At 34.5% G+C, this 12,197-nt stretch overlaps 1 protein-coding gene across 1 annotated transcript in view; it reads right to left on the bottom strand.

The window, feature by feature from the left end:
* The window catches only part of LOC127731246 (zinc finger HIT domain-containing protein 2-like), a 34,512-nt gene extending 25,241 nt beyond the window's left edge, over positions 1–9,271 (bottom strand). The window contains exons 1-2 of the mRNA XM_052240269.1: positions 9,202–9,271; positions 2,177–2,326 (exon numbers count right to left, since the gene is read on the bottom strand). Of these exons, the coding sequence (XP_052096229.1) occupies positions 2,177–2,326; positions 9,202–9,233 (182 nt within the window). The 5' untranslated portion in view covers positions 9,234–9,271. The remainder of the gene's footprint in view (positions 1–2,176; positions 2,327–9,201) is intronic.
* Between the last annotated feature and the right edge of the window lie 2,926 nt (positions 9,272–12,197).

Genomic DNA, 12,197 nt, shown 5'->3' with positions numbered 1-12,197 from the left:
ACAAGACCAGTCAAAGTTATGCCACCCAACATGGATCAAACTTGATCTGTGTTTAGTGGAAATAAGCATTCTGTTTCATAACATTTGGTAGAGTCAAAGTAATGTTAGAGTGCGAAAACAGCAAATTTGACAATTTTTCCATTTATAAAGGGACATACATTTGTACCTCTAGAACAGTAATGGTGATGACACCCAAATCTAAATTTGACCTGTGTTGTTGGTAATAAGCATTGTGTATAAGTTTTATAACATTTGGTTTAGGCAAATAAAGTTTGATATGATGAAGACATAATCTTTAAATCAGTTTAATTGAGGTCTGGAGCTACCATGTCAGAAACTGCTAGTAGTCCTTTGTTAATTTATGTATCATTGTCATTTTGCTTTCCAGTAGTTTCTTTTGTTACCTATTCTGACATCGGACTCGGACTTCTTTTAAACTGAGTTTTACTGTGCGTATTGCTGTGTTTGTTTATTCTACATTGGCTAGAGGTACAGGGGAGGGTTGAGGTCTCACAAAACATGTTTAACTCCGCTGCATTTTTGCACCTGTCCCAAGTCAGGAGCCTCTGGCCTTTGTTAGTCTTGTATGTTTTTTAATTTTAGTTCATTTATATGTTTTGGAGTTTAGTATGACGTCCATTTTCACTGAACTAGTACACTTTTTTGTTTGGGGCCAGCTGAAGCCGCCTCCGGGTGTGGGATTTTCTCGCTGTGTTGAAGACCCATTGGTGGCCTTCGGCTGTTTTCTGCTCTTTGATGGGGTTGTTCTCTCTTTGACACATTCCCCATTTCCATTCTCAATTTAATTGGAGTGTGGAAATGGCAAATTCAGCAATTTTTCCATTTATAAAGGAATATAACTAAAGAACGGTAATGGTTATGCCCCCAAATTTGGATTTGATCTGTTTTTGGTGGTAATAAGCATTGTGTATCAGTTTCATAATATTTGGTTGAGGCAAAGTAAAGTTGACCGACAAAAGAAAACATTAATGCAAGGGCAGGGACATAAAAATCCAGAAAACTGTTATACTAATCATTATAATGTTTTAATGCCCTTTGATCCTATTGATAAGAACATATAAAAATTCCTAGTTTTGTCTGACTTCTGGGCTGTCTCACAAATAGGTAGCTTTATAACATCTTTTGATTTACGCATGCAATTTATTTTTAGCAACTTTCGCAGATAGAAAAATTATGGGTAAAATTGTCATGGATATGTAAGACTTGGGAATCTTAACTTATTCAAATACATCAAGTAAATTTGAAACTTGCCTTATTTAATTGCTGCAGAGTGGTCTAGAAAGGGGTAAATGCGAAATAAAGTATCTGCTACAATAAGTTGGTTTATAGTATTGGTAGTGAATCCCTGGTTAGTGTGTGAGATATCTAATTAGCTGTTCGCCTAGTGAATCCCTGGTTAGTGTGTGAGATATCTAATTAGCTGTTCGACTAGTGAATCCCTGGTTAGTGTGCTGAGATATCTAATTAGCTGTTAGACTAGAGGGATAGTAGTGGATCTCTGGTTAGTGTGCTGAGATATCAATTAGATATCTCAGCACACTAACCAGGGATTCATTAGTCTAACAGACAATAGACTATTTTCATATTACCGACTTTTGACTCCGGATTATATAATTTGTCGACTGGTTACCTTGGACATCATGGTACTCGATCAAGTAAGAGCAACCAAAATAAGTAAAATCAACATATAATCTGTGTAATTTGAGGGGAAAGTTTACTGTTTTCCGATGATTTTGTAGTGAAAAAAAAATGTAAAGCAGGTAATTTTCCCTCAAAATTGTACCGATTGAACGCTTGGTTTTACTTCTTTAGCTTGCTCTTACCTGACTTGGTACCATGATGTCCAAGGTAACCAGTCGACAAATTATATAATCCAGAGTCAAAAGTCATTAATATGAAAATAGGGGTAAATGCGAAATAAAGTATCTGCCACAATAAGTTGGTTTATAGTATTGGTAGTGAACCCCTGGTTAGTGTGTGAGATATCTAATTAGCTGTTAGACTAGTGAATCCCTGGTTAGTGTGCTGAGATATCTAATTAGCTGTTAGACTAGAGGGACAACCACTATGATCACTACTGAAACTACAATTACCTAAACATGCTAAATGACCTAATGTTAACTACAAATATGGAATCATAATGTGAACTACAAACCTGGAATCAAAGTCTTTCAATCCTTCCACAAAACACTCCTTGTAAAAATTCTCTGAACATTCCAGATGTTTTTCACTTTTGTAACATTCTAATGAGCAGTATTGGACATTACAGCGAGGACATGTGTACTTAGCTTTAGTTGTCAAACACCTGTAAAAATAAAAATAAAACAGATTTAACAGCCAGGACATGTGTACTAAGCTCTAGTTATCAAACATCTGTAAAGATAAAGAATAAAACAGATTTAACTGCCAGGACATGTGTACTTAGCTTTAGTTATCAAACATCTGTAAAGATAAAAATAAAAGATTTAACAGCAAGGACATGTGTACTAAGCTTTAGTTATCAAACATCTGTAAAGATAAAAATAAAACAGACTTAACAGCCAGGACATGTGTACTTAGCTTTAGTTGTCAAACACCTGTAAAAATAAAAATATAACAGATTTAACAGCGAGGATATGTGTACTAAGCTCTAGTTATCAAACATCTGTAAAGATAAAAATAAAACAGACTTAACAGCAAGGACATGTGTACTAAGCTCTAGTTATCAAACATCTGTAAAGATAAAAATAAAACAGACTTAACAGCCAGGACATGTGTACTTAGCTTTAGTTGTCAAACACCTGTAAAAATAAAAATATAACAGATTTAACAGCGAGGATATGTGTACTAAGCTCTAGTTATCAAACATCTGTAAAGATAAAAATAAAACAGACTTATCAGCCAGGACATGTGTACTAAGCTTTAGTTATCAAACATCTGTAAAGATAAAAATAAAACAGACTTAACAGCCAGGATTTGTGTACTAAGCTCTAGTTATCAAACACCTGTAAAAATAAAAAATAAAACCGACTTAACAGCTAGGACATGTGTACTTAGCTTTAGTTATCAGACATCTGTAAAGATAAAAATAAAACAGATTTAACAGCCAGGACATGTGTACTAAGCTCTAGTTATCAAACATCTGTAAAGATAAAAATAAAACAGACTTAACAGCCATGGTTAGTGTACTAAGCTCTAGTTATCAAACACCTGTAAAGATAAAAATAAAACAGACTTAACAGCCAGGACATGTGTACTTAGCTTTAGTTATCAAACATCTGTAAAGATAAAAATAAAACAGACTTAACAGCCAGGACATGTGTACTTAGCTTTAGTTGTCAAACACCTGTAAAAATGAAAATAAAACAGATTTAACAGTGAGGACATGTGTACTAAGCTCTAGTTATCAAACATCTGTAAAGATAAAAATAAAACAGACTTAACAGCCCCTTTAATAGCAGACTTGTTTTTGTACTGTTATGAATCACAGTTTATGACCAAACTCAGTAAAGACCCGTCTAAATTGCATTTAATTGATAAATTCAACAACACTTACCGTTATCTTGATATTTTTTCGCTAAATAATCAAGAATTTTCTCAATATACATGTACTGCCGAAATTTACCCAAAGTAACTTATTTTAAATAAATCAAATTTAAAAGGTAACAACTGTCCTTTCCTAGATTTAGATATTTTGGTTTTACCCGGGAAACTCCAAACTAAAATTTACAACAAAAGGGACGATTTTTCGTTCCCTATTGTTAATTTTCCCTTTTTGGATGGTGATGTTCCTTTGGCACCATCTTACGGTGTTTATATTTCACAACTCGTTTGCTTCGCCCATGTCTGTTGTGACGTTTTTGATTTCAATGAATGTAATCTATGTATGACTGGTAAATTATTAAGCCAGGGATTTCGTTTCCACAAATTACTTAAAACCTTTACTAAATTCTTCCACAGATATAAAGATTTGGTTTTGAAGTTTGGTTGTACCTGTAGAAAACTTATTTCAAACGGGATTGCACATCCTTATTTTTACGGCAATATTGTTTACCGTGCCCGGAAATTTAGAAACGATCCTGTTAAACTTATCGATCCTTAAAATAAACTTATTCTAAAAGGTTACCAATTCAACACTGTAATTAGATCATTGTATATTGTTTTTATTGGTACTGATATTGATTTTGTTATCAGTAAATTAAAAGCAAACTAAATATAATTGTTATATACATATACACATTCATTGATTTTTTAGTCTTAGATGCATGATTTTTTTTATTAGTTGTTAGTGGGTTTGAACTAGCTGTCAGAGACTGTGAGTACTCTCAGATCTGTACTTAGTGTCTTTTTGTTGTTTGGATGTACAAGTACCCGGCCACGTCCACTTGTATTTGTAGTATTTATATTTTTATCCATCTGATGAGTTAAGCCTCTTTCAACTGATTTTTATAGTTCGTTCTTATGTTGTATTGTTACACCACTGTCCCAGGTTAGGGGGAGGGTTGGGATCGCGCTAACATGTTTAACCCCGCCACATTCTGTATGTATGTGCCTGTCCCAAGTCAGGAGCCTGTAATTCAGTGGTTGTCATTTGTTTATGTGTTACATATTTGTTTTTCGTTCATTTTTTGTACATAAATTAGGCCGTTAGTTTTCTCGTTTGAATTGTTTTACATTGTCATATCGGGGCCTTTTATAGCTGACTGTGCGGTATGGGCTATGCTCATTGTTGAAGGCCGTACGGTGACCTATAGTTGTTAATTTCTGTGTCATTTGGTCTCTTGTGGAGAGTTGTCTCATTGGCAATCATACCACATCTTCTTTTTTATATTTCAAATGCATTTTATGTTTCAGAAATTTATAAACTTTTCTGGATTTTGATATTCCTTTTTTTTCAGTCCTGCAGAAGGTGCCAAAATAAACTAAGTTGGGAATGAGTTTTGAGAAGCTCCCCTCATATAATAAATGTTGTGAGTAGCAGGGATCCAAATTTACTTTAAGCACTGGAAGGTCCAGGACCTTAGACCAAAGATACTTTAAGGTCCTCCATTATTCTTAGAAGGTCAAATTTTTAATTAAAATTCAAATTATAAAAACAGAAAATGCTTACCATAACAAAATACCCATCACATCTTACTACATTAACCTAATGTTTTTCTTAATTTTCTTAAATAAATTCAGTCAGAAAAAGGCTTCTTTTTTTTTTCCAACACTATATGCTGTGTTAAATAACACTTTGTACCTTTATAATTGGTTTGGTTTCAATTGCTGCTTAAGAACACTGGCCGTCTTAACTTTGTGTCAGATTACAGCTCAACTTAGTTTTCTAACTTGAGGTCAGTTTCTTTTAACCACTTTTTTAGCAAGATACATAGATGGGGTCAAGTTTTAAATTTTGTTGTCCAATGGTACCTGGGCACTTTCTCTTTCAGTTTTTGTGGGAAAAATTTACGTTCTTGTTTTTCAATAATGTATTTTAGGTCTTTAGTCAGATCCTTCTTTCGGGCTGAGTTGAGCCTTTTCATCAATCACCCCCTTGTATCCCCTATTGCACCAATCATCCCCTGTGTATCCCCTGTTTCATCGGGGTTTCTTTTGGAAGGGGTCACTCCAAAACCAAACAGACTCCTACCGTTTACTGGTTATGTTTTAATATTATGTTCAGGAGTTTCACAGGATCTTGAACGGCGACCAGTCACACGACTACACATCAATTCAATTGTGAAGAATTTACGCAAATACATAAGTTTCCTTTCAGTAAAGTTGCATATTTCAAGACTATTTTTATTCTTGATTTCATCTATTTTTGTTCAAAATGCTTTTGTTTCAAATAATTATGACATCTTGAAAGGCTATTTTATTTTTTTGCTTTGATGCCTTACTGTAGCATGACGTCTTGAAAGGCGTCAAAGCAAAACAATAAAATAGCCTTTCAAGACGTCATAATTATTTGGACTAGAGTTTCATTTGATATGGTCCACTCAGTTACACAGTTTAAATCACCTATTGTTTGTAATACTCTATTGTCCATTTAAATCAATACCACTCCAGGGGTTCAAATTAACGGTGGTCCGAGGTCCATGACCTTCCATTTACATGTTCAGACCTTCCCACCGGTAGTTAGGTACACCCAACAGGTTTTTCATATTTTTGTAGGTTAAAAAGTTAAAACCTTTACTAAATTTTTCCACAGATATAAAGATTTGGTTTTGAAGTTTGGTTGTACCTTTAGAAAACTTATTTCAAACGGGATTGCACATCCTTATTTTTACGGCAATATTGTTTACCGTGCCTGGAAATTTAGAAACGATCCTGGTTAACTTATCGATCCTTTAAATAAACTTATTCTAAAAGGTTACCAATTCAACACTGTAATTAGATCATTGTATATTGTTTTTATTGGTACTGATATTGATTTTGTTATCAGTAAATTAAAAGCAAACTAAATATAATTGTTATATACATATACACATTCATGGATCTACAATCTGTCGATACCTGTATCTTGGCATTGCACAAGGTCATGTTTTTCTCTGACTGTTTATGACGTCTTTACACTAAATCCATTGGATGTTGGATGTGTACGGATTGATTTTTTAGTCTTAGATGCATGATTTTTTTTATTAGTTGTTAGTGGCTTTGAACTAGCTGTCAGAGACTGCGAGTACTCTCAGATCTGTACTTAGTGTCTTTTTGTTGTTTGGATGTACAAGTACCCGGCCACGTCCACTTGTATTTGTAGTATTTATATTTTTATCCATCTGATGAGTTAAGCCTCTTTCAACTGATTTTTATAGTTCGTTCTTATGTTGTATTGTTACACCACTGTCCCAGGTTAGGGGGAGGGTTGGGATCGCGCTAACATGTTTAACCCCGCCACATTCTGTATGTATGTGCCTGTCCCAAGTCAGGAGCCTGTAATTCAGTGGTTGTCATTTGTTTATGTGTTACATATTTGTTTTTCGTTCATTTTTTGTACATAAGTTAGGCCGTTAGTTTTCTCGTTTGAATTGTTTTACATTGTCATATCGGGGCCTTTTATAGCTGACTGTGCGGTATGGGCTATGCTCATTGTTGAAGGCCGTACGGTGACCTATAGTTGTTAATTTCTGTGTCATTTGGTCTCTTGTGGAGAGTTGTCTCATTGGCAATCATACCACATCTTCTTTTTTATATTTCAAATGCATTTTATGTTACAGAAATTTATAAACTTTTCTGGATTTTGATATTCCTTTTTTTTTCAGTCCTGCAGAAGGTGCCAAAATAAACTAAGTTGGGAATGAGTTTTGAGAAGCTCCCCTCATATAATAAATGTTGTGAGTAGCAGGGATCCAAATTTACTTTAAGCACTGGAAGGTCCAGGACCTTAGACCAAAGATACTTAAAGGTCCTCCATTATTCTTAGAAGGTCAAATTTTTAATTAAAATTCAAATTATAAAAACAGAAAATGCTTACCATAAAAAAATACCCATCACATCTTACTACATTAACCTAATGTTTTTCTTAATTTCTTAAATAAATTCAGTCAGAAAAAGGCTTCTTTTTTTTTTCCAACACTATATGCTGTGTTAAATAACACTTTGTACCTTTATAATTTGTTTGGTTTCAATTGCTGCTTAAGAACACTGGCCGTCTTAACTTTGTGTCAGATTACAGCTCAACTTAGTTTTCTAACTTGAGGTCAGTTTCTTTTAACCACTTTTTTAGCAAGATACATAGATGGGGTCAAGTTTTAAATTTTGTTGTCCAATGGTACCAGGGCACTTTCTCTTTCAGTTTTTGTGGGAAAAATTTACGTTCTTGTTTTTCAATAATGTATTTTAGGTCTTTAGTCAGATCCTTCTTTCAGGCTGAGTTAAGCCTTTTCATCAATCACCCCCTTGTATCCCCTATTGCACCAATCACCCCCTGTGTATCCCCTGTTTCATCGGGGTTTCTTTTGGAAGGGGTCACTCCAAAACCAAACAGACTCCTACTGTTTACTGGTTATGTTTTAATATTATGTTCAGGAGTTTCACAGGATCTTGTACGGCGACCAGTCACACGACTACACATCAATTCAATTGTGAAGAATTTACGCAAATACATAAGTTTCCTTTCAGTAAAGTTGCATATTTCAAGACTATTTTTATTCTTGATTTCATCTATTTTTGTTCTACAAAAATATAAAAATCCGTCGGGTGTACCTAACTACCGGTGGGAAGGTCTGAACATGTAAATGGAAGGTCATGGACCTCGGACCACCGCTAATTTGAACCCCTGGAGTGGTATTGATTTAAATGGACAATAGACTATTACAAACAATAGGTGATTTAAACTGTGTAACTGAGTGGACCATATCAAATGAAACTCTAGTCCAAATAATTATGACATCTTGAAAGGCTATTTTATTTTTTTGCTTTGATGCCTTACTGTATCATGACGTCTTGAAAGGCGTCAAAGCAAAACAATAAAATAGCCTTTCAAGACGTCATAATTATTTGGACTAATGAAACTCGTGTGTTTGCTTATTTTGCTATCTTCTGCAGACTGATAGAGGAAGAATAGTACTAGAACAGAACAGAATGGTTCACAGGTTTGTCTGTACTCAGAGTACATTTTGTGTTGTAAACACGGCCATATTTTTCTGTGATAAACCTTAAAAGAAATTGCCAATGAGACAACTCTTCACAAGAGACCAAATGACACAGAAATTAACAACAATAAGTCACTGTACGGCCTTCAACAATGAGCAAAGCCCATACTGCATAGTCAGCTATAAAAAGCCCAGAAATGACAAATTTAAAACAATATTCAAACGAGAAAACTAACGGCCTAATTTAAGTACATTAAATTGAACGAAAAACAAATATGTAACACAGCAACAAACGACAACCACTGAATATAATTTACAGGGTGAATACACCTTATCGCTATTTTTCCACCATTACTGGACATCACAAAAGTTCCCGTAAAATTTTGACGTCATAATAGAAAATATCTGACGCCACAATGGAAAAGTGATTGTTGTATGACGTCAAAAGTTCAAGCGGGACAGCTGTCAGCCTTCCAAATAGCGATAAGGTGTATGAAAGAGTTCATATTAAACATTATTTGAGAAAAACTGCAATTTCTGACGGTAACTGGTACTCAACCAGTCCATATTTTCAATTTTTCCTTAACTCAATAATCATGGCATCTACAAACATTCATTTACATACAATTTACACACGTTTTCTTCACGATTTTCCATTTTTGAAGGATCTTTTTTTCTAGGGGAGAGCAGCACTAAGAATTTATGTTAATTTATGTTTGTGCTGTATCTTCCTTCATTAATAGGAGCACCTAATCTAACCCTTCTTCTTCCATTAATTTGCATTCCACCTATTGTGTATTATCGCAAATATCCTATCTTATCTTTAAATCCCATTTGTAGAAGAACCATATTTTCATATGTAGAACATACGCTCGCTTTAAATAAAGCTCGAAATAAAGTGCTGGTAATCCCTCCACCATGATTGGAGATCTAAACATATTTTCATGTGTTGAAATCAACCTGGTGCTCGCTATAAACAGTGATATTACTCCCTCTGCCATCCCATATGTGATGTGCACATATTTACAGTGAAGTCCTACCCACACACAGTGGCGGATCCAGAAATTTTCATTAAGCAACATAACTATAGAAGGTTTAAGTTTAATAAATCTATCATACATTGCAGTGCGTTAATGTAACAATAACGCAATGTAACCGTAGACCCAAATATTATTGTTACATTCGTAATTAATCGGTTCCTTACCCAACCCTGCATTCCGGCAATTAGTCTCCATTGTAGCAATAATTTTTATATTATTGTTACATTTCCATGTAACCGTAGCAAGTGCCATTTTTATTTTGTATATAATTCACTGTAAATTGAAATTAGACCCCACGCATTTAATTTTCAATCTGTATCTGTATCTGTATGAATACGTTGTCGATACCAATACTGGCTTTAATACAATGGTTTGAGAGAGCGCCGCCGATTTATTGACGGGGCGTGAGAGCAGATTTGAAGCTCTCTACGCTTGATGCGCGCACAACAGTGTCGTCTATCTGATTCCACGCGATCACTGTCTTTACAAATAATGAGTTTGAATATTGTGGTGTTTTGCTTGGTGGAATGTCAAAACACTTAGAGTGATTCTTTACTGGCTTTCCACAATATTTGTTGCATGGTATTCTTCGAATTTCTTGCCAGTTGTGGTTCTCTTCGGACGAGCTTTTTTGAGGAACTGTTTGGATCAATAGCGGGAACCAGCCCCTCAACCACTTTGTACATAAATATTAACTTCTGGCTTGTTCGTCTTGTCTGGAGATCTTATAGTTCCAGTTGGGCAAGCATTTATAAGAAACATCCGTCCTCTCTTGACTTGTAATCTCTGGTGATAAATCTTGCCGCTTGACGTTGTATCCTTTTAAGCTTATTTATGTAAGTTACCGTGTAGGGGTCCCATACTATGGTTCCATATTCCATCGTTGATCTGACGAGCGAGATGTAAGCTGTTTTTATACAATCTTGTGGGCAGTATTTCAAGTTTCTTCTAAGAAAGCCTAGTGTTGAATTTGCTTTCTTTGCCACGTTTGATATGTGGGTGGTCCATTTGAGGTCCTCCGAAATTTGTAGGCCTAGGTACGGGTTATGCTGGACTTGCTGTAGTATGTGTCCATTTAAACTGTAGAATTTATGGCTCTTGTTTCTGATGGTTAGGATGTAGCGTTTTTAGCATTGAACCGCATTCCCCAGTTATCTGACCATACTTCTAGGTTTTTGATGTCTTCTTGAAGTATGTCGTGGTCTTTCTGAGATTTCACTTTTCTGTAAAGAAGGCAGTCATCACCGAAAAGTCTGACTGAATTAATTTTTAATTTTGTCATATTCTAACTCTGTTATTATTATTAATTAAATTTTAACTAGTACATAAAAATTTTTAATAAAGCATTTTCAAAAATAAACATTTTAAATGCGGTGACCCTGCAAATAGGGTGGACTTCCTGAAGAAGAAGAAGAAGAAGAAGAAGAAGAAGAAGAAGAAGAAGCATGCGCGGCATAGTAAAATCAGTGCCCGGCACGTTATCATCAGTATGTTGATGGAGTGTTGAACTATAAAGAAGAAGAGAAGAGACATTTCCTTATGTAGAAAATGGTGGATTAAACCTGGTTCTATAACTAGCTAAACCTCTCACTTGTTTGACAGTCACATAAAATCCCATTATATTGACAACAATGTGTGAACAAAACAAACACAAAATGCTTGAGGCCAAAATTACATTTCTGTCTTTTCGATTATTCATCATTTTGCATTTACTAGCACTGGATGAATACCATTGCGGACGGACTGTTAGTTCGCGAGGGTATCATCATATTGGTAGTCAGTTCTTACGTACTGACATGAATTTTAACATAATTTTCGAAAATTCCCCGTTGAAAAAGAGAGGCCGAAGATATCAAAGTGATATTCGAACTCATATTGATTTAAGAAATAACTTAGAAGCTTTGGTTGTAAATCTCGGAGGCAAAGTTGACCGTAACCAAATATGGCTCTTTTTTTTTAGGTCATATGGAAGATAAATTAAAAAAAAAGCTTCAGACGAACGAAAATTATTAGTTGTAGTTTTTTTTCTTTTATAAAAACCGACACGATTTGAATAGTTATAACATCTTTTATTTTTTGCAAGTCTCTTTTTTTAACTGAAATAACGAAATTTAACTCGTTTGAGTAAGTTGTGAAACACAACTTTTCAAAAGCACTGTTAAAACATGATATTGTACAATTTGGATTTCAAAATGTTGAGTATCTCCTTCTTCGGTATTGAGATCAGTTTGACTCCTAAACAATTTAAAGAGAATAAAGCAAGTTGTGATTGAAAACAAGTAAACCCCACTAATTACAGAGTATCATCGATGAAACCAATTAGGCAACAACAGAGAAAGGACAACAAAAACTGCCCACAGGTACACACATAATCGGTACTGTTCTCACCCTCATTGCTCTCTTTTTTCTATAGATTAGAATTTTATGAAATAAGAAACCAATAACCACAATTATAATTGATGAGAACTTATCTGTATTTAAAGAGATCATTTTAAGGTCAGAAGAAGTCTTTTGAATTTATGTCCTGTTAACTTGTATAAACTCTTAAGTGAAAAAAGAGAATTATCCTATTTTCATTAAT

The sequence above is a fragment of the Mytilus californianus genome, unplaced genomic scaffold (assembly GCF_021869535.1).
Source record: "Mytilus californianus isolate M0D057914Y unplaced genomic scaffold, xbMytCali1.0.p SCAF_2, whole genome shotgun sequence".
Taxonomy (NCBI): domain Eukaryota; kingdom Metazoa; phylum Mollusca; class Bivalvia; order Mytilida; family Mytilidae; genus Mytilus; species Mytilus californianus.
Note: the sequence above shows the minus strand (reverse complement) of the source record. Positions and strands in the feature narration are given on the sequence as shown.